General features: G+C 39.8%; 2 protein-coding genes across 2 annotated transcripts; both read right to left on the bottom strand.

Annotated features, from left to right (window-relative positions):
• Positions 1-2,796: 2,796 nt before the first annotated feature.
• On the bottom strand, positions 2,797-7,686 carry LOC131351533 (extracellular calcium-sensing receptor-like). Its single transcript, XM_058386949.1, has 7 exons — positions 7,472-7,686; positions 7,030-7,321; positions 6,070-6,861; positions 5,690-5,917; positions 5,422-5,545; positions 4,411-5,308; positions 2,797-2,926 (listed from the first exon to the last, which is right to left on the bottom strand). Exons 1-7 carry the CDS (start codon positions 7,684-7,686, stop codon positions 2,797-2,799), a joined length of 2,679 nt encoding a protein of 892 aa, XP_058242932.1.
• Positions 7,687-11,779: 4,093 nt separating this feature from the next.
• LOC131351532 (uncharacterized) lies at positions 11,780-20,514 on the bottom strand. The gene is made up of 12 exons (XM_058386948.1): positions 20,300-20,514; positions 19,883-20,174; positions 18,941-19,732; positions 18,596-18,823; positions 18,284-18,407; positions 17,191-18,083; positions 14,835-15,049; positions 14,394-14,685; positions 13,434-14,225; positions 13,055-13,282; positions 12,789-12,912; positions 11,780-12,681 (listed from the first exon to the last, which is right to left on the bottom strand). Exons 1-12 carry the CDS (start codon positions 20,512-20,514, stop codon positions 11,780-11,782), a joined length of 5,097 nt encoding a protein of 1,698 aa, XP_058242931.1.
• Between the last annotated feature and the right edge of the window lie 3,456 nt (positions 20,515-23,970).

Below are 23,970 nucleotides of genomic sequence, written 5' to 3'. Positions count from 1 at the left end.
GTTTGCGTCCCTATTACTTGCCCAGAGAGTTTGGACACACCATTGTTCTCATTGTTTACATCCCCCCACATGCTGATGGAGAAGTAGCGTGTGACGTCATCCACTCTGCTGTTGCTAGGATACAAATGCAACACCCTGAGGTGATGGTGTTAATCTCTGAGGACTTCAATCATGTTACTCTGGACACAACACCACCTGCTTCCTCCCAGTATGTGGACTGTAACACCAGGGGAAATAAGACCATTGATTTACTGTATGCTAACCTAAAGGATGCATACAGAGCCACCCCGCTACCTGCACTGGGGAAAGCAGACCACAACCTTATTCTGCTTCAGCCTTACTATAAACTAAGAGTGAGGAGACTACCAACAACCACACGCTCATTCAGAAAGTGGTCTCCTGAGGCTGAGCAGTTCCTGAGAGACTGCTTCAGGGACACAGACTGGGATGTACTGCAGGGGTCACACAGTGAAAACATTGAGGATGTTGTTAACTGCACTACTGACTACATCAACTTTTGTACGGACGTTGTTGTTCCAGTAAGAACTGTACGCTGCTATGCAAACAACAAGCCCTGGATCACAAGTGACATCAAGGGACTTCTGAACCAGAAGAAGAGGGCCTTTAAGGATAGTGATCAGCAGGAGCTTAAGCATGTGCAGAAGGAACTAAAAGTCCAGCTCAGGGAGGCGAAGGAGCAGTACAGAAGAAAGCTGGAGAAGAGGTTGCAAAACAACAGCATGAAGGAAGTGTGGAGTGGGATGAAGACAATAACGGGATACAGTTCAAAGCAGGGTAACACCATTAAAGGGAGGTGTGGGAATGGTGAACCAGCTAAACAATTTCTTCAAAAGGTTTGACGACCCCAACTCATTCACACCTCAGTTCACTGCACCCCCCACCCCCACTTCTGCTCTCAATCTACCCACTAAGAACAACTATGGCACAGAGGAGGAGAATAATCATCCACCCATGATCACAGAAGCTCAGGTGTGCGAAGAGCTGAGGAGGGTCTGTCCCAGTAAAGCTGCAGGCCCAGATGGAGTATCTCCACTGAAGGCTGACTATCTGACTACTGAAGGCCTGCGCAATGGAGCTGGGAGACCCTTTACAGCACATCTTTAACCTGAGCCTGGAGCAGGAGAGGTTACATCAGCAGTGGAAAATCCCAGTAATCAATCCCATCATCCCAGTCCCAAAGAAACCATGCCCTGGAGAGCTGAATGACTTCAGGCCAGTTGCCCTGACACCTCACATAATGAAGACCATTAGGCCACAGGTCTGCCACGCCCTCAACCCTCTGCAGTTTGCATACCAGGAGAAGGTGGGACTGGAGGATGCCATTACCTACATGCTTCACAGATCCCTCTCTCACCTGGACAGTGACAGCGGGGCTGTGAGAATTACATTTTTGGACTTCTCCAGTGCATTCAACACCATCCAGCTGCTGCTCCTCAGAGACAAACTAACAGAGATGGGAGTAAGCCATGTGCAAATGTTTGTGGACGATACTGTTATTGTTGGCTGTATCAGGAAGGGACAGGAGGAAGAGTATAGACAACTGATACAGGACTTTGTTGCATGGTGTGACATTAACCATCTGCAACTCAACACTACAAAGACCAGGGAGATGGTGGTGGACTTTAGGAGGCTGAGGACTCAACCTGAGCCTGTCACTATCAACGGGGACTGTGTGGAGTTTGTCAAGACCTACAAGTACCTTGGAGTATAGCTGGATGAAAGAATGGACTGGACTGCCAACACAGAAGCTCTGTGTAGGAAAGGACAGAGCCGGCTGTACTTCCTAAGAAGGCTGGCTTCCTTTAACATCTGCAAAAAGCTACTGCAGATGTTCTATCAGATTGTTGTGGCAAGTGCCCTCTTCTATGCGGCAGTGTGCTGGAGAGGCAGCATAAAGAAGAAGGACGCCTCACATCTGGACAAGCTGGTGAGGAAGGCGGGCTCGATTGTAGGCTCAGAACTGGACAGCCTGACATCAGTGGCAGAGAGGAGGGTGCTGAGCAGGCTCCTGTCCATCATGGACAATCCATTGCATCCACTGTACAACATTATCTCCAGACAGAGGAGCAGCTTCAGTGACAGGTTGCTGTCACTGCCCTGCTCCACTGACAGACTGAGGAGGTCGTTCCTCCCCCATGCCATGTGACTCTTTAATTCAACGTGGGGTGGGAGAAGTCAGTACTGACACTACTCTTCTCTCTGTACTGGACTGTACAATAAAATACACACTACACATAATACACTCTGGTTTATACAGAACTCTCAATAAACTGAGATTTGCACAGGACTCAAACACGCAGTTTTTGCACATCGACTAGGTCTGTAACTTTAAACACTTGTTTTGCACATTAATTATTTTGTTTTTCATCTCATTCTCCATATTTATCCAAAAATCTCTGTATTTAGTATTTTTCGGTTATATTTTGTTATTGTTATATCTTCTGCTATATTTGGTAATATTTTTGTTATATTTTGTACCCTAATTTGGGTATTTTAGTTATATTCCTTCCTTTTTTATCTATTACCTGTGTCTGTGGATACTGCTGGAAACTATGAATCTCCCTTTCCATCCATCCATCCATCCGCATTTCAGAGAATTTGGCAGTACATCCAACCGGCCTCACAACCGCAGACCACGAGTAACCACACCAGCCCAGGACCTCGACATCTAGCATCTTCACCTCCAAGATCATCTGAGACCAGCCACCCGGACAGCTGCTGCAACAATCGGTTTGCATAACCAAAGAATTTCTGCACAAACTGTCAGAAACCGTCTCAGTGAAGCTCATCTGCATGCTCGTCATCCTCGTCGGGGTCTCGACCTGACTGCAGTTCATCGTCATAACCGACTTGAGTGGGCAAATGCTCACATTCAATGGCATCTGGCACTTTGGAGAGGTGTTCTCTTTATGGATAAATCCCAGTTTTCACAGTACAGGACAGATGGCAGACAGCGTGTATGGCGTGGTGTGGGTGAGCGGTTTGCTGATGTCAACGTTGTGGATCGAGTGGCACATGGTGGTGGTGGAGTTATGGTATGGGCAGGCATATGTTATGGACAACAAACACAGGTGCATTTTATTGATAGCATTTTGAATGCACAGAGATACCGTGATGAGATCCTGAGGCCCATTGTTGTCATTCATCCATGACCATCACCTCATGTTGCAGCATGATAATGCATGGCCCCATGTTGCAAGGATCTGTATACAATTCCTGGAAGCTGAAAACATCCCAGTTCTTGCATGGCCAGCATACTCACCAGACATGTCACCCATTGACCATGTTTGGGATGCTCTGGATCAGCGTATACGACAGCGTGTTCCAGTTCCTGCCAATATCCAGCAACTTCGCACAGCCATTGAAGAGGAGTGGACCAACATTCCACAGGCCACAATCAACAACCTGATCAACTCTATGCGAAGGAGATGTGTTGCACTGCATGAGGCAAATGGTGGTCACACCAGATACTGACTAGTTTTTGGACCCCTCCCAGACCCCCCCCAATACAGTAAAACTGCACATTTTAGAGTGGCCTTTTATTGTGGCCAGCCTAAGGCACACCTGTGCAATAATCATGCTGTCTAATCAGCATCTTGATATGCCACACCTATGAGGTGGATGAATTATCTCGGCAAAGGAGAAGTGCTCACTAACACAGATTTAGACAGATTTGTTAACAATATTTGAGAGAAATAGGCCTTTTGTGTACATCTTTGAGTTCAGCTCATGAAAAATGGGGGCAAAAACAAAAGTGTTGCGTTTATAATTTTGTTCAGTGTAGTCAAGATATTGTTGCTAAAGGTGGTGCTACATGCTACTGAATTTCAGGATGTACACTGGGTAATACTCTTTCCCCACCTGGTTTCTTTGAATGTTGGTTTATTTATTTATTTATTTTACCTTTTGCATTTAGTTTTGTGTTTTGGTTATTATTTTGTTTGGTCAGACAAGTGTTATTTATTTATCTGATAACTAATATTGAAGGAAGTTTCATATAAGGTATAAATAAAGGAATCCACAGGTAGCTTTTGTAGACATCTTCACACAACAAATTCTTCAAAATAACAGTATTTTATTCATTTTTCTTAGAGGTTTTTCTATGTCACATCATTTTACTGCACTGGTGTCAATCTAAGCTATGGCATGTTTCTATGTACTATGCTCCTGCAAGTCTTTTGGATATGGTGCATGCATGCCCTAAGACATTACTCCCTTTATGTGATATCAAATGAATTGGGTTCTATATATTTATTTACACTGTACAAGTGGTTCAAAGCTCTAACATCAATTTACATACTGTTGATTTAAAGTTAAGAATAGTATCTGTTTCTATAGTGGTGATGCAGTGACAAAACATAACTTTAGTATTTAAAGTATTAGCTTTACTTAGCTTTCCCTATCATTTGCTTTTTGGTGTTTTTTTCTGGCTTCAGTATGATTATATAACATTTTGGAAGAAAGATGCAGAATAGCAAACCAAAGCTTGATGCTAAAATTGCAAATATCTCCACAGCTACAGTAAACTTCCCAGGTGAACTCACATAAGCAGGAATAAAAGTGATCCAGACTGCAGAGAACATCAGCATGCTGAATGTGATGAATTTAGCTTCATTAAAATTATCAGGTAACTTTCGGGCGAGGAACGCCAAAACAAAACATAAAAGTGCCAAAAGTCCTATATAACCCAGCACAGCCCAGAAACCTAAGCTGGAGCCTAAATGACATTCTAGAATGATCTTCTCTTTGTAGAGTTTTAGATTCTTGAAGGGAAAAGGAGGGGATATTGTTAACCAAAGCACACAAATAAGAATCTGTATGAGAGTGAAGGCAAGTACACTGAGTCTCTGCTGTGGAGGCCCAAACCATTTCATGACATTACTGCCTGGAAGTGTAGCCCTGAAGGCCATTAACACCACTATGGTTTTTCCAAGAACACAGGAAATACAGAGGACGAAGGTGATCCCAAACGCTGTGTGTCGTAGCATACAGGACCACTCAGAGGGCTGACCAATGAATGTAAGTGAACAGAGGAAACACAGAGTCAGAGATAAGAGCAACAGGAAGCTCAGCTCAGAGTTATTGGCCTTGACTATTGGTGTGTCTTTATATCTAAAGAAAATGATTGCTATTACCATCGTCATAAATGCACCAATAATGGACACTACTGTTAGCAAAATTCCCATTGGTTCTTCATAGGACAAATATTCAATTTCCTTCTTTACACATTTATCTTTGAGTGCATTTGACCAGTAATCCTGATGGCATTGTTCACATTCAATAGCATCTGTCACATACAGAGAGAGAGAGAGAGAGAATAGATAGAGTGATGCATGTATAGGATATTGAGATACTGGAGAATCTTCAACAGGGAATGTCCTTTCATGGTCATTTTTTTACCTGTCATGTTACTGATCTCTCCTGCAGCACATGGAATACAGTCAAAGCAGCAGATGGGTTTTCCTTTTTGTGCAGCTTTCCTAGTGCCTGGAGGACAGCTTTCTTGACATATAAATATTGGTACCTATGAATATTTGCAATTAAATTCTATTTTTTATTTTTCATTCTTCATATTAACATTTAAGTATTAAACAATTTCACAAACAATAGACATAGCATTATTTAACTATTTTTTATACCTTATATTTATAGCTAAAATTATACTCACCTTATTGCTATTTTGTGCCCATACAATCGAGGGCAGGTTTACTGCTAATCGACCATCAGCAGGTAAAGAGGAGTCGTAAAGTCCAACAGTGACAAATTCACTTTGATTATTTTTATTTAATTGCCAGTTTATTATTTCATATTTTGCTGGTGGGTCACCATTTATATCAAAATAAACTTCTTCACCTACTTTGGTCTTAAAATTTACCTTTTTGAGGTGTTCCAGAAACTTGAGAAAGAAAGCAAATTTACGTTATTTATAAGTTTATTGGTTAAAAATGAATCATGTTTTTCAAATAAAAAAGTTCACTTTAATTTGGTCAGATTCTGTTTATAGCTCTTAATTTTAAGTGAAAAAGTATCATTATAGTATTAACTCACTGTAAAAGGATCAGGCTGCTTCTTTGTAGGACATGTTTCTTTGCACCCAAGAAGGTCATGTAAAGTGTGGGCAATGGCATACACTCCTTTATACACATTACTGAAAATAGGCATCAGGGACATGTCAGTGAACGCACTGTCCATTTCAGACAGTTTCTCTTTTCCTGTGCACACTGGTGAGTTCCCTGAATCATTCTGCACTGTATATTTACACTTAAACAAACTCTCCCAGAATTTTGTAAAAATGGCACTTCCTACAGATTCCAGTGGCTTTATATCTAGAATGAAGTCCTCCAGTCCGGCCACCTTTGTTTTGGGAATAGCTAGCCCTATGGCTCCTTGCAGTATGTTGTGCTTATCTTGTGTGGCCACTATTGGATCAGCGATCCAGCCCTCGGTTCCTATCCACTGATATCCAGTGATGTTGTGTTCAGAAAACACACGCACCAAAAATTGCATATCATAATTAGTGATAAATCCTAATATGAGTCGAGAAGTTGAGCTTTTAATTTGCTCAACAATTCTTAGCACTTTCTCCTTTGAATAGGTTCCATAAAATGGAAGAGAGTATTCTAAGCATATGCCAAGTTGCTCTGCAACTTTGGTAAAAGTGGCCATCCCATTGTTACCATAATCATCATCTCTTCTTATTGCTCCCACCCAGGTCCAGCCAAAGTGCTTGACCATCTCTGCCAGGGCTCTGCTCTGGTAATAATCACTGGGAACAGTGCGTAAAAATGAGGGATATTTCCTTTTGTCACTGAGACACTCACAGGTGGCAAAATAACTGATCTAAAATCAGATTCACACAGGCATCTCAGGCATTAGGTTCAGTCAGAATATTTTCAGTTCACATCAGAAATAAACTACAATGTTTCTTTCCAGGTGTTCATTTCACATATGTTCTTAAAATACTGCTGTAATACCCCCAAAATGTTTAAATATTGCATAAAACCTTACTAAGGGCATGCTGAAAGGTCCAATACTCTTTGCTATAGCCATGGACACTGATGAGTAATTCTCTCCAATTATGGCTTGCACCTGTGCAGGCTTTGTGCAGATCTCATCAGAGACTGAGTTCTCATTTCCATTAATTAGAGCCATTGCCACTTTCACCCCCAATCCTGCGGTACCACAGGTGTCATAGATCTTGTAGCCCAGCGAGACTCCAGGCAGTAAAGACGAACTATTGTTGATCTCCTCTGTTGCAAAAATCAAGGACTGTGAATACTGGAAAGCTCTGAAGTCCAGACTGAATAAAAAAAATCAGAAAAAAGTGCATAAAAATGACTTCATATGATTTACTAACAGTATCTTTACAGCTTGTGGATCACTATTTATATTTTAATTACAATAGATGATCAGTAATTGCCATAAATTGTTCTTTTCTAATGGGGCTTACCTCATACATTTTGTTGAAGATGGCCTGACAGAATAGGATGGTTCTGTGATGTCCCAATTAATATGAAAGGGGAAAAGTGCTCCAACTATGATATCACCATCCTTCCATATATGTGGGTATACAGGCTCTCCACTCAGACTACAAGTAGAATTATTAGCTCTGGAAAAATTGACGATAGCCATTAAAACATGCAAGAGTGTGAAAATGGACTCCATTTAGTACTAATGCTCAAAAAAATATGTAAGAGAATGTCTATATCTCTGTGTGTTTGTGTGTGCGGTCTGATATGTCGTTAAGTTGAACAGGAAGCATATGTGGTATTTATGCAGAACGAAAGGCAAAATCTCTATGGTAAAGTTACACTTGTGGGTCATGATCAAAGGAGGTGTGACAGTGTGACAGCCTGTTTTACCTTTACATTTCCTGTTTCTGTTCCCTGTTCACAGTATCTACTGTTTGATCTACTGCTTTGATGGTAAAGAATAATAAGTAATGCTAGGCATTACAAAAAAAATAAATAAATGTAAAACACTGCATCTGTAGCTCTCCAGCATTGATTACGATTACAAGATTATATTTTCCACTGCTTTTTTTCCAATACTATATTTTCCACTACATCAGTAATCTTCAGATGATTTTTACTTCATATGGTCATTATGCAATTTTAATCTCTTCATGTATGGAACAACATGACACTTCTACAAGATTACTATACTATCTAGCAGTGTGTGTGCAACCACTTATCTGTCAGAAGCAATATCCCTCTCAAGAAAAGTGCTCCATGTCCCATGTCATTGTTGCAATTGGTTTCTTTCAAAACCTTCTCTAAAGTCATTTATTTATTAGTCAATGCAAAACTCAGGTTGGAGATTAAAATAATATTTGTTTAGGCACAATGTTGGGAAGTGGAAGATCAGTGTTTCAAATGTTGGACTACAAACTGAAAGGTTGTGAGCTCAAATCCAAGCAGCACCAAGCTGCCTTTGCTGGGACCTTGAGCAAGGCCCCTAAACCACAACTTTTCTGTTCTATGAAAAGTGAAATAAATTAGAAGTCTGTCCAGATACGGGCATCTACCAAATGCCATTAAGGTAAATGCAATGTAAATGTTCACTGTCAATATAATATAATAAATATAGAATATATAGAAAATTAAAAAGCCTTATTTTCTCCATAAAGAATATGGCAGCATGATTTCATATTTTCTTCCATATAAACAAACCACAAATGTCTTGGAGCAATATCCTTTGGATTGATGAGGCCAAGGATTAGATGTTTGGTCATTTTGAAAACCACCAACATGCCTTTAAACATGAATTAAATGAACCAATGTTGTAAAAAATACACTGAACAAAATTATAAATGCAACACTTGTTTTTGCCCCCATTTTTCATGAGCTGAACTCAAAGATCTAAGATTTTTTTTACGTACAAAAAAGGCCTATTTCTCTCAAATATTGTTCACAGATCTGTCTAAATCTGTGTTAAGGCCTGGTCACACTACAAGATTTTAACCATCGGCAGATCGCTTTGCTGTTCAGACTACATGACTTCACTGTATGTCTTTTTGTCCTTGTGGTGTTCACACTACACGACACTTCGTAAATGATACACAAGAGGGGGTCACACACCACACGACCTGACAACAACTCTTGTCACTCAACGCCGTCCCCAAACCACGTTTTGTCACGAAAACACACGCAACAGGTGGATCCGAAAATGACGCGAGACTTTCGGTAGAGGTTTGTTTTGAAAATGGATGTTGGCAGGAGTCTCGCTCTAGACAAATGTTAATTTATTAAAATAAATGTTGTGTCCACACTATTTTTGAAGCCCTGCTGCTGCTGATGCTTTTCTTCCGGTGACCTCAACTCTGTTGACTTGCTCTCTCATTGGCTGGAGGTCGTAGCTACAATTGACACCACGTGATGTCAAGTCGGCCGACCGTCCCAGATATTTAACATGCCAGATATCTGGATTTTGTCTGCGAGGTGTCAGCGACGTGTCAGCGAGCCTCTTTGATGCATCATTGAGTAGTTCACACAAAGATTGCCGAGCGCTGATCACCCGCTGATTTTCCCATGATCACAGACTGATCTGTCGGCGAGCTCGTTAATTTGCAGATCAGGCTTAAAATCCTGTAGTGTGAACTAGGCTTTAGTGAGCACTTCTCCTTTGCCGAGGTAATCCATCCACCTCACAGGCGTGGCATATCAAGATGCTGATTAGACAGCATGATTATTGCACAGGTGTGCCTTAGGCTGGCCACAATAAAAGGCCACTCTAAAATGTGCAATTTTATCACACAGCACAATGCCACAGACTTTGCAAGTTTTGAGGGAGCATGCAATTGGCATGATGACTGCAGGTATGTCCACCAGAGCTGTTGCCCGTGAATTGAATGTTCATTTCTCTACTATAAGCTGTCTCCAAAGGCGTTTCAGAGAATTTGGCAGTACATCCAACCGGCCTCACAACCGCATACCACGTGTAACCACACCAACCCAGGACCTTGACATCCAGCATCTTCACCTCCAAGATCATCTGAGACCAGCCACCCGGACAGCTGCTGCAACAATCAGTTTGCATAACCAAAGAACTTCTGCACAAACTGTCAGAAACCGTCTCAGGGAAGCTCATCTGCATGCTCGTCGTCCTCATCAGGGTCTCAACCTGACTGCAGTTCGTTGTCGTAACCGACTTGAGTGGGCAAATGCTCACATTCAATGGCATCTAGCACTTTGGAGAGGTGTTCTCTTCACGGATGAATTCTGGTTTTCACTGTACAGGACAGATGGCAGACAGCGTGCATGGAGTGGTGTGGGTGTGTTGATGTCAACATTGTGGATCGAGTGGCCCATGGTGGCGGTGGGGTTATGGTATGGGCAGGCATATGTTATGGACAACAAACACAGGTGCATTTTATTGATAGCATTTTGAATGCACAGAGATACTATGACAAGATCCTGAGGCCCATTGTTGTGTCATTCATCCACAACCATCATCTCATGTTGCAGCATGATAATGCATGGCCCCATTTTCCAAGGATCTGTATACAATTCCTGGAAGCTGAAAACATCCCAGTTCTTGCATGGCCAGCATACTCACCAGACATGTCACCCATTGACCATGTTTGGGATGCTCTGGATCGGCGTATACAACAACATGTTCCAGTTCCTGCCAATATCCAGCAACTTCGCACAGCCATTGAAGAGGAGTGGACCAACATTCCACAGGCCACAATCAACAACCTGATCAACTCTATGCGAAGGAGATGTGTTGCACTGCGTGAGGCAAATGGTGGTCACACCAGATACTGACTAGTTTTCGGATGACCCCCCCAGACCCCCCCGACCCCCCCAATAGAGTAAAACTGCACATTTTAGAGTGGCCTTTTATTGTGGCCAGCCTAATGCACACCTGTGCAATAATCATGCTGTCTAATCAGCATCTTGATATGCCACACCTATGAGGTGGATGAATTATCTTGGCAAAAGTGCTCACTAACACAGATTTAGACAGATTTGTGAACAATATTTGATTGAAATAGGTCTTTTGTGTACATAGAAAAAGTCTTAGATCTTTGAGTTCAGCTCATGAAAAATGGGGGCAAAAACAAAAGTGTTGCGTTTATAATTTTGTTCAGTGTAGTCAAGATATTGTTGCTAAAGGTGGTGCTACATGCTACTGAATTTCAGGATGTACAATACTTTTTCCCTACCTGGTTTCTTTGAATGCTGGTTTATTTATTTATTTATTTATTTTACCTTTTGCATTTAGTTTTGTGTTTTGGTTATTATTATTATTATTGTTTGGTCAGACAAGTGTTATTTATTTATCTGATAACTAATATTGAAGGAAGTTTCATATAAGGTATAAATAAAGGAATCCACAGGTAGCTTTTGTAGACATCTTCACACAACAAATTCTTCAAAATAACAGTATTTTATTCATTTTTCTTAGAGGTTTTTCTATATGTCATACATCATTTTACTGCAGTGGTGTCAATCTAAGCTATGGCATGTGTCTATGTACTATGCTCCTGCAAGTCTTATGGATATGGTGCATGCATGCCCTAAGGCATTACTCCCTTTATGTGATATCAGATGAATTGGGTTCTATATATTTATTTACACTGTACAAGTGGTTCAAAGCTCTAACATCAATTTACATACTGTTGATTTAAAGTTAAGAATAGTATCTGTTTCTATAGTGTTGATTCAGTGACAAAACATAACTTTAGTATTTAAAGTATTTTGGCAATAAGCTTCATAGGGCGATAGAACTGATTAATTTTAAACTATTAGCTTTACTTAGCTTTTCCCATCATTTGCTTTTTAGTGTTTTTTTCTGGCTTCAGTATGATTATATAACATTTTGGAAGAAAGATGCAGAATAGCAAACCAAAGCTTGATGCTAAAATTGCAAATATCTCCACAGCTACAGTAAACTTCCCAGGTGAACTCACATAAGCAGGAATAAAAGTGATCCAGACTGCAGAGAACATCAGCATGCTGAATGTGATGAATTTAGCTTCATTAAAATTATCAGGTAACTTTCGGGCGAGGAACGCCAAAACAAAACATAAAAGTGCCAAAAGTCCTATATAACCCAGCACAGCCCAGAAACCTAAGCTGGAGCCTAAATGACATTCTAGAATGATCTTCTCTTTGTAGTGTTTTAGATTCTTGAAAGGAAAAGGAGGGGATATTGTTAACCAAAGCACACAAATAAGAATCTGTATGAGAGTGAAGGCAAGTACACTGAGTCTCTGCTGTGGAGGCCCGAACCATTTCATGACATTACTGCCTGGAAGTGTAGCCCTGAAGGCCATTAACACCACTATGGTTTTTCCAAGAACACAGGAAATACAGAGGACGAAGGTGATCCCAAACGCTGTGTGTCGTAGCATACAGGACCACTCAGAGGGCTGACCAATGAATGTAAGTGAACAGAGGAAGCACAGAGCCAGAGAGAAGAGCAGCAGGAAGCTCAGCTCAGAGTTATTGGCCTTGACTATTGGTGTGTCTTTATATCTAAAGAAAATGATTGCTATTACCATCGTCATAAATGCACCAATAATGGACACTACTGTTAGCAAAATTCCCATTGTTTCTTCATAGGACAAATATTCAATTTCCTTCTTTACACAATTATCTTTGTGTGCATTTGACCAGTAATCCTGATGGCATTGTTCACATTCAATAGCATCTGTCACATACAGAGAGAGAGAGAATAGATAGAGTGATGCATGTATAGGATATTGAGATACTGGAGAATCTTCAACAGGGAATGTCCTTTCGTGGTCATTTTTTTACCTGTCATGTTACTGATCTCTCCTGCAGCACATGGAATACAGTCAAAGCAGCAGATGGGTTTTCCTTTCTGTACAGCTTTCCTAGTGCCTGGAGGACAGCTTTCTTGACATATAGATATTGGTACCTATGAATATTTGCAATGAAATTCTATTTTTTTTTTTTCATTCTTTATATTAACATTTAAGTATTATGCAATTTCACAAACAATAGACATAGCATTATTTAACTATTAATACCTAATATTTATAGCTCAAAATTATACTCACCTTATTGCTATTTTGTGCCCATACAATCGAGGGCAGGTTTACTGCTAATCGACCATCAGCAGGTAAAGAGGAGTCGTAAAGTCCAACAGTGACAAATTCACTTTGATTATTTTTATTTAATTGCCAGTTTATTATTTCATATTTTGCTGGTGGGTCACCATTTATATCAAAATAAACTTCTTCACCTTCTTTGGTCTTGAAATTTACCTTTTTGAGGTGTTCCAGAAACTTGAGAAAGAAAGCAAATTTATGTTAAGTTTTTGGTTAAAAATGAATCATGTTTTTTCGAATAAAAAAAGTTCATTTTAAATTTGTCCAGATTGTGTTTAGCAAAGGTCTTAATTCTAAGTGAAAAACTAGCATTATAGTATTAACTCACTGTAAAAGGATCAGGCTGCTTCTTTGTAGGACATGTTTCTTTGCACCCAAGAAGGTCATGTAAAGTGTGGGCAATGGCATACACTCCTTTATACACATTACTGAAAATAGGCATCAGGGACATGTCAGTGAAAGCACTGTCCATTTCAGACAGTTTCTCTTTTCCTGTGCACACTGGTGAGTTCCCTGAATCATTCTGCACTGTATATTTACACTTAAACAAACTCTCCCAGAATTTTGTAAAAATGGCACTTCCTACAGATTCCAGTGGCTTTATATCTAGAATGAAGTCCTCCAGTCCGGCCACCTTTGTTTTGGGAATAGCTAGCCCTATGGCTCCTTGCAGTATGTTGTGCTTATCTAGTGTGGCCACTATTGGATCAGCGATCCAGCCCTCGGTTCCTACCCACTGATATCCAGTGATGTTGTGTTCAGAAAACACATGCACCAAAATTTCCAAATCCCATTGAGTGAGAAATCCCACTATTACTCGAGAAGTTGAGCTTTTAATTTGCTCAACAATTCTTAGCACTTTCTCCTTTGAATAGGTTCCAAAAAATGGAAGAGAGTATTCTAAGCATATGCCAAGTTGCTCTGCAACTTTGGTAAAAGTGGCCATCCCATTGTTACCATAATCATCATCTCTTCTTATTGCTCCCACCCAGGTCCAGCCAAAGTGTTTGACCATCTCTGCCAGGGCTCTGCTCTGGTAATAATCACTGGGAACAGTGCGTAAAAATGAGGGATATTTCCTTTTGTCACTGAGACACTCACAGGTGGCAAAATAACTGATCTAAAATCAGATTCACACAGGCATCTCAGGCATTAGGTTCAGTCAGAATATTTTCAGTTCACATCAGAAATAAACTACAATGTTTCTTTCCAGGTGTTCATTTCACATATGTTCTTAAAATACTGCTGTAATACCCCCAAAATGTTTAAATATTGCATAAAACCTTACTAAGGGCATGCTGAAAGGTCCAATACTCTTTGCTATAGCCATGGACACTGATGAATATGTCTCTCCAATTATGGCTTGCACCTGTGCAGGCTTTGTGCAGATCTCTTCAGAGACTGAGTTCTCATTTCCATTAATTAGAGCCATTGCCACTTTCACCCCCAATCCTGCGGTACCACAGGTGTCATAGATCTTGTAGCCCAGCGAGACTCCAGGCAGTAAAGACGAACTATTGTTGATCTCCTCTGTTGCAAAAATCAAGGACTGTGAATACTGGAAAGCTCTGAAGTCCAGACTGAATAAAAAAAATCAGAAAAAAGTGCATAAAATGACTTCATATGATTTACTAACAGTAACTTTACAGCTTGTGGATCACTATTTATATTTTAATTATAATAGATGACCAATAATTGCCATAAATCTTTCTTTTCCACTGCTGCTTACCTCATACATTTTGTTGAAGATGGCCTGACAGAATAGGATGGTTCTGTGATGTCACAATTACTATGAAAGGGGAAAAGTGCTCCAACTATGATATCACCATCCTTCCATATATGTGGGTATACAGGCTCTCCACTCAGACTACAAGTAGAATTATTAGCTCTGGAAAAATTGACGATAGCCATTAAAACATGCAAGAGTGTGAAAATGGACTCCATTTAGTACTAATGCTCAAAAAAATATGTAAGAGAATGTCTATATCTCTGTGTGTTTGTGTGTGCGGTCTGATATGTCGTTAAGTTGAACAGGAAGCATATGTGGTATTTATGCAGAACGAAAGGCAAAATCTCTATGGTAAAGTTACACTTGTGGGTCATGATCAAAGGAGGTGTGACAGTGTGACAGCCTGTTTTACCTTTACATTTCCTGTTTCTGTTCCCTGTTCACAGTATCTACTGTTTGATCTACTGCTTTGATGGTAAAGAATAATAAGTAATGCTAGGCATTACAAAAAAAATAAATAAATGTAAAACACTGCATCTGTAGCTCTCCAGCATTGATTATGATTACAAGATTATATTTTCCACTGCTTTTTTTCTAATACTATATTTTCCACTACATCAGTAATCTTCAGATGATTTTTACTTCATATGGTCATTATGCAATTTTAATCTCTTCATGTATGGAACAACATGACACTTCTACAAGATTACTATACTATCTAGCAGTGTGTGTGCAACCACTTATCTGTCAGAAGCAATATCCCTCTCAAGAAAAGTGCTCCATGTCCCATGTCATTGTTGCAATTGGTTTCTTTCAAAACCTTCTCTAAAGTCATTCAGTTATTAGTCAATGCAAAACTCAGGTTGGAGATGAAAATAATATTTGTTTAGGCACAATGTTGGGAAGTGGAAGATCAGTGTTTCAAATGTTGGACTACAAACTGAAAGGTTGTGAGCTCAAATCCAAGCAGCACCAAGCTGCCTTTGCTGGGACCTTGAGCAAGGCCCCTAAACCACAACTTTTCTGTTCTATGAAAAGTGAAATAAATTAGAAGTCTGTCCAGATAAGGGCATCTACCAAATGCCATTAAGATAAATGCAATGTAAATGTTCACTCTCAATATAATATGTATTGTTATATTTGAATTGCTGTGCTTAGATATGAGATGATAGATGAGAATTTCAGCTTTAATGTCCTGATATATACATCAGGATGTGAAAGACAACTTAAAAACTGGTATTGATTGAACCCACTCATTTCACGAGTGACGAAAATATTGGTTTGAGCCCAGGTTTTTCCCCATGAAGAGTGCATTTGTTAAAAAAAAGGATTTCACAAAGGATAAACATGAAGATCATATAGATTTGTATGGGACAAAAAGGATGATGGAGGTCATGTCATTGCTTGGACTCCCATAGCTAATTGCATTGCACCATAAACTCAAATACAAATAGCCAGAAATGTGCTTTTATCTTTTTTATCATGCTTCAGAGACTTTTAACACCATCATGCAACACATACACACAGACACACACATAAAATGCAACCTACCACACAGCAAACATGATTTAGAAAGATATACTTGGCATTGGGAATATATTTACAGAAGCTTTGACCCATGAATAAAGCAATTTATAACATTTCAGAAACACAAGGAATTAGTGACACCCTGTGTATATGTAGAAAATGACAGCTAAATGGCCAAATCAATACTCTTCCATGTTACTCTTCATTAATTAAATTATGCAGTACTATAATAACTACATATAGACTACATAGACATGAGGCATAGAACTATTTTTATGAGATTTGATGTTTCTATGTATTGGTATTTATTAAATACTGGACACCAAACCAGTCACACACAACTCATAGGTATGGTAGGTTGAGCATGTAAGGAAATGTATGCAGACATTATTATTTTAAATATAATATGTATATGTATAATATGTATGTGTTTAAATCAATTAGTGTCGTAAATCTTATATTCTTAAATCAGCAGATACCTTTGCTATGATATTTGCAGTGTATGATAAACAGTAAAATGGAAAAGAGGTTATATACTGTATATTGACCACAATAAAACTAATTTGAGTCATAGACACTGGAATGAAAAATGGGGAAATGGTAATCTTTATTTCATCTATTAGTTTAAGGACAAAATGCTTACAAAATAGTTATTTACAAAGAAACATCTATCGTATATTAGTTCACTTGGAAGTAAAGATCTTCCTTCTTTTGAGCACATTTTTGTCCAATGTTTTAAAATATGTGTGAGATTCAGTAGGATATATAATTACGGTCCACAGTAATTATGTATATAAGTTCATAATGGATATTATCTCAGTTAAGACACCTTCCCCATTAATTGTTTTTTGGTGTTTTTTTCTGGTTTCAGTATGATTATGTAACACTTTGGAAGAAAGATACAGAATAGTAAACCAAAGCTTGAGGCTAAAATGGCAAATATCTCTACAGCTACAGTAAATTTTCCAGGAGAGCTGACATAAGCTGGAATAAAAGTGATCCAAACTGCACAGAACATCAGCATGCTGAAAGTGATAAATTTAGCTTCATTGAAATTATCAGGTAACTTCCGGGCAAGGAAAGCCAAAACAAAACATAAAAGAGCCAGAAGGGCTATATAACCCAGCACAGCCCAGAAACCTAAATTTGAACCTAAACTGCATTCAAGAATGATTTTTTCCTTGTAGTGCTTTAGATTTTTAAAGGGGAAAGGAGGGGAAATTGTCAACCAAAGCACACAGATGAGGAACTGTATGAGAGTGAAGGCAAGTACACTGAGTCTCTGCTGTGGAGGCCCAAACCATTTCATGACATTACTGCCTGGAAGTGTAGCCCTGAAGGCCATTAACACCACTATTGTCTTTCCCAGAACACAGGAGATACAGAGGACGAAGGTGATCCCAAATGCTGTGTGACGCAGCATACAGGACCACTCAGAGGGCCTTCCAATGAAAGTAAGTGAACAGAGGAAGCACAGAGTCAGAGAGAAGAGCAGCAGGAAGCTCAGCTCAGAGTTGTTTGCTTTGACTATTGGGGTATTTTTGTATCTATAGAATATGATTGCTATTACCAGTGTCATTAAAGCACCAATAATAGACACTGCTGTTAGCAAAATTCCCATAGTTTCTTCATAGGATAGATATTCGATTTCCTTTTTTACACATTCATCTTTGTGTGCATTTGACCAGTAATCCTGCTGGCATTGTTCACATATAATAGCATCTGTCACAGAGTAGAGAAAGAGAGAGTAAAAAAGTACTTTAAATAAGACAGAAACATGCAATATACTGTAAGGGAAAGTCTACTGTGTTGCTTTTACATGTACCATTACAATACAATAAAATATATTTAGATTTCTTAACTTTAAAGAGAAATAATATTTTTATTTATTTTTGTTTGTTTAAGTTAAGGCATTTTTGTACCTGTTATATTACTGATTTCTCCAGCAGCACATGGTATACAGTCAAAACAGCAGATGGGTTTTCCTTTCTGTACAGCTTTCCTTGTGCCAGGAGGACAGCTCTCACTGCATACAGATTTTGGCATCTATGAACAAGGCAAATGTTTATATTCATCTCTTCAGTTCACCTTAAATGCTGTTTCCGTTGGACATTGGTTAAATATTAATATATAACCCATGGGCACAAAGACTATAATTAAGTATTTAATTTATACAGTGTAAGAATGTTATCAGTGTTACTGAATTCAAGTCACATATTTCATGAAATACTCACTTGATTTGTATTTTGTGCCCAGATAATGGAGGCCATGTTTACTGCTAAACGATGCTGAGCAGGAACAGAGGAGTCATAAAGTCCAACAGTGACAAATTCATATTGGTTTTCTTTACTTTTTTGCCAGTTTATTATTTCATATTTTGCCGGAGGATCCCCATTTTCATCAAAATAAACCTCTTCACCTTCTTTTGTCTTAAAACGCACTTTTTTCAGCTGTTCTAGAAACTGATAAATTGAATTGAATTCAGTTTTGGATAAAATGTGATTTAAAATTCAGTTCTGACTATATCAATCAAAGCACTATAGACTAAGTACAAAAACTTGAAAATTCTGTTAACTCACAGTAAGAGGATCAGGCTGCTTCTTCGTAGGACAGGTTTGTTTGCAGCCAAGAAGTTCATGGAGTGTATGGGCAATGGCATATACTCCTTTATAAACATTACTGAAAATTGGCATCATAGACATGTCAGTGAAGGTGTTTTCAATGTCAGACACTTTCTCTTCACCTGTGCACACTGGTATGTTCTCTGAATTATTTTGTATGCTATATTTACAATTAAACATAGCTTCCCAAAATTTTATAAAAATTGCACTTCCTACAGATTTCAATGGTTTGACATCTAGAATGAAGTCCTTCAGTCCTCTTACTGTTGTTTTGGGAATAGCTAGCCCTACGGCTCCTTGCAATATATTGTACTTGTCCAAAGTGGCTGCCACTGGATCAGCAATCCATCCTTCAGTTCCTACCCACTGATATCCAGTGATGTTGTGTTCAGAAAATACATGAAGCAAAATCTCCAGGTCCCAGGGAGTGACAAATCCCACTATAACTCGGGAAGTAGAGCTTTTAATTTGCTCAACAATTCTCAACACTTTCTCTTGTGAGTAAGTTCTGAAAAATGGCAGAGAGTATTCAAAACATATGCCAAGTTTTTCTGCAATTTTAGTAAATGCAGCCATTCCGCTGTTACCATAATCATCATCTCTTCTTATTGCTCCCACCCAGGTCCAGCCAAAGTGCTTGACCATCTCTGCTAGTGCTATGGTTTGGTAATAATCACTGGGAATAGTGCGCAGAAATGAGGGATATATCCTTTTATCACTCAGACACTCACAGGTGGAATAATAACTGATCTAAAATTAGATTCACATAGTTACATCAGGCATAATATTTTATTTTTTTTCTTCCTTTATGTAACATTATTATATATGAATGAGCAATAAAATAACATTCTGTGATCTTACATGTAATGTTCTAAATATCAAAAAAAAAAAAAACCTTACTAAGGGCATGCTGAAAGGTCCAATACTCTTTGATATAGCCATGGACACTGATGAATATGTCTCTCCAATTATGGCTTGCACCTGTGCAGGCTTTGTGCAGATTTGCTCTGACACTGAGTTCTCATTTCCATTCACAAGTGCCATTGCTACTTTCACCCCCAGTGCTGGAGAACCACATGTATCATAGATCTTGTAGCCCAGTGAGACTCCAGGCAGTAGAGATGAACTGTTGTTGATCTCCTCTATTGCAAATATTAAGGTCTGTGAATACTGCAGGGCTCTAAATTCCAGACTTGGTTAATAAAATCAGATAGAAATATAGATATATTATTCAATTTATTATATCATAGGTGTTGGTCTTACTAGCAATTGTTGTTAATAATTCATTGCATTATTCAACGTGTTTACATCGCTTACCTCATGCAATTCACTGTAGGTGGCATGACTGAATAGGATGAGTCTGTCATCTCCCATTTACTGTGGAAAGGGAAAATTCCTCCAATAATGATATCACCATTCTTCCATAGCTGTGGGTATGCAGGATCTCCATGCACGCTGCAAGTATTTTCTTGGGCCCTGGAAAAATTAATGATTGCCATTATTATATGCACTAGTGTAAGGATAGAATCCATCTAGTTATCCCACTTTCCTCCCACTACAGAAGGGATACTGAGGGAGTAAGTAATGATGAATGTGCCCTTGGTCTGATCTGTTAGATCAGTGAACAAAAGTAATCTATGCTATTTATAAAGAAGGAAATTATAACATTCCATGTTATATGTATGCACAAACAAAGGAGGTGTGACATGCTTCTAATCTGAATGAGGTGGGCCTTAATGTCATTTAACCTTTTTTTTTCCTTTCGGTTATGCTTTCTTACATAGGAGGAGTTATTTATTTTTGTTTTTCTTCAAGTATTGTTTTAATTTCTTTCTAAAATAATTATTGTGGATATGCATATCATATACACATAACATATACATATATGCTATTTCTGAAAAATATATTGTCCTGGGTCAGAAATCTATAACATATATGTAAATAATGGAAATACACTATATTGCCAAAAGTATTCGCTCACCTGCCTTGACTCGCATATGAACTTAAGTGACATCCCATTCCTAATCCATAGGGTTCAATATGACGTCGGTCCACCCTTTGCAGCTATAACAGCTTCAACTCTTCTGGGAAGGCTGTCCACAAGGTTTAGGAGTGTGTTTATGGGAATTTTTGACCATTCTTCCAGAAGCGCATTTGTGAGGTCATACACTGATGTTGGACGAGAAGGCCTGGCTCTCAGTCTCCACTCTAATTCATCCCAAAGGTGTTCTATCGGGTTGAGGTCAGGACTCTGTGCAGGCTAGTCAAGTTCATCCACACCAGACTCTGTCATCCATGTCTTTATGGACCTTGCTTTGTGCACTGGTGCACAGTCATGTTGGAAGAGGAAGGGGCCAGCTCCAAACTGTTCCCACAAAGTTGGGAGCATGGAATTGTCCAAAATGTCTTGGTATGCTGAAGCATTCAGAGTTCCTTTCACTGGAACTAAGGGGCCAAGCCCAGCTCCTGAAAAACAACCCCACACCATAATCCCCCCTCCACCAAACTTTACACTTGGCACAATGCAGTCAGACAAGTACCGTTCTCCTGGCAACCGCCAAACCCAGACTCGTCCATCAGATTGCCAGATGGAGAAGCGCGATTCGTCACTCCAGAGAACGCGTCTCCACTGCTCTAGAGTCCAGTGGCGGCATGCTTTACACCACTGCATCCGACGCTTTGCATTGCACTTGGTGATGTATGGCTTGGATGCAGCTGCTTGGCCATGGAAACCAATTCCATGAAGCCCTCTGTGCACTGTTCTTGAGCTAATCTGAAGGCCACATGAAGTTTGGAGGTCTGTAGCAATTGACTCTGCAGAAAGTTGGCGATCTCTTCGCACTATGTGCCTCAGCATCCGCTGACCCCGCTCCATCAGTTTACGTGGCCTACCACTTCGTGGCTGAGTTGCTGTCGTTCCCAAACACTTCCACGTTCTTATAATACAGCTGACAGTTGACTGTGGAATATTTAGGAGCGAGGAAATTTCACGACTGGATTTGTTGCACAGGTGGCATCCTATCACAGTTCCACGCTGGAATTCACTGAGCTCCTGAGAGCGACCCATTCTTTCACAAATGTTTGTAAAAACAGTCTGCATGCCTAGGTGCTTGATTTTATACACCTGTGGCCATGGAAGTGATTGGAACACCTGATTCTGATTATTTGGATGGGTGAGCGAATACTTTTGGCAATATAGTGTATATGTAAATGAGACCCAATTTGCACTTGCACACTATGTTGTATTAAATATTAAATTAATAATTAAATTAAATTGCTGTATTAAATACAGGTCCAGAAAAAAAAATGAGACCAATGCCAAATTGGTTGAGCCTCCAGAAGTCATTACAAAAGTGAAGGCTCCCATCGGGCTACAACAACAATGGGGCTAGTCCAGGAGCTTAACAACTCCTCAATTATACCGTCTTGGGGCATATGGCTAACTTCTGTTTTTATAGTCTGATGGCATGCTTCGGGTAGCCTATACAGCCCCTGTATGGACACCATTGCCAGAGGGGTCTTGATGTCGTGGTGGACAAGTGGGTGAGGCCAGGAGTCGAGGAGAAGATGTCTGCAAACTGGTCCACCAACTCTGTCAGATCCTGTTGTTGGGATGAAGTGAGATCATCCCTTCTCTCTAACAAGGCCAGCTTCATGGGTTCTGTAGGTATACAGCAAAGGCAGACACAACAGGATCAGGTCGTTGATGTGATATAATTGAGTGTCTGTGCACTTACTGTACCTGGCTGCTGCAGGCAGTAGTTGACTTGACCAACCCTCTCGAGGACTGTGTACGGGCCCTGCCATTTGGCCAGGAACCTGCATTAGGGACCAGGGGCAGCACCTTATTACCTGTTTAAAATTCCTGGGGCTGAGCTGGATGGTTGGTTGGTCCTGTTGAGCTGCCTCTATGTGCTCCTGTATAATGGAGGTTACTTTGTCAATCCTGCTTTTCTTGGACATTATCTACCAGTGAGCAGTATGGTGAGGGCTGCTCCTCCCATACTTCTTGGTCCATGTCTAGGTTGCCGTGCAAAAAGGAGTTTGAAGGGGGTAAAACCAGTCTATGTCTGTGGAGCCTCTCGCATGGCAAAGAGGACGTAAGGCAGGAGAAAGTCCCAGATCCTCTTGTCCTCATCTACCACCCACCAGAGCATCCTCTTCAGCATCTGATTGAAGTGTTTGACCAGTCCATCCATCTGGGTGTGGTAGACAGACGTCCTCAGATGCTTCACCTTCAATAGATGACACAGATAACTGTGAGGCTTTATAAGAGAATGTTCAGCCTAAAATGTAGCATCATTATACAAGGTACCAACAAAGATCCTGCACCTTTTTATCAAAGTTACTGTGGCAGACCATAAATGGCCAGAAGACACCACAAATTATCAACATAAGTCATTTGTTAGAAAGGCATTGTTGGGAATTATGGCTTTGAGAAGTTATCTGAGCCTTTCTGTCCTTGCTGACCTTTCCCATTAACAAGTTGCTTCTGTCCAGAGAACCTATGCTCACTGGATGTTTACTTTATCAGCAGCTATAGAAATACTCAAACCAAGCACTTGACAAGCGGTGGCTAAAAAGTACTGAGATCAATTTTTTTTTCCCTTATTCTGATGGTTGATGTGAGCATTACCCCAGGGTTTTGGGCTGGTTCTGCATGATTTTATGTATTGTACTGTTGCCACATTACTGGCTGATTGACAGGAGTGGCATGAGTAGATGTACAGGTGTTCCTAATAAAATTCTCAGTAAATATATATATTAAATATCATTGGCACATCCATCTTGGACAATTTCCCCCAGACCACCACAGGGCACCCTCATTGATTAGCCTACATAAATTCTGTGTTTTCCTGCCTGGCCTTGTCTAGTAATCTGTTCCTTTTTTGTTTCTTTTCCTGCTTTAATGATCATTTGATTTGTACTTGCATGCCGTTTTCTTGAATGAAAGCTTTAACAGAAATAGACACAAATTAATGTCACAG

The sequence above is a fragment of the Hemibagrus wyckioides genome, linkage group LG04, assembly GCF_019097595.1.
Source record: "Hemibagrus wyckioides isolate EC202008001 linkage group LG04, SWU_Hwy_1.0, whole genome shotgun sequence".
NCBI lineage: Eukaryota > Metazoa > Chordata > Actinopteri > Siluriformes > Bagridae > Hemibagrus > Hemibagrus wyckioides.
The sequence above is the reverse complement of the archived record's forward strand: the minus strand, read 5'-3'. Positions and strand labels throughout refer to the sequence as shown.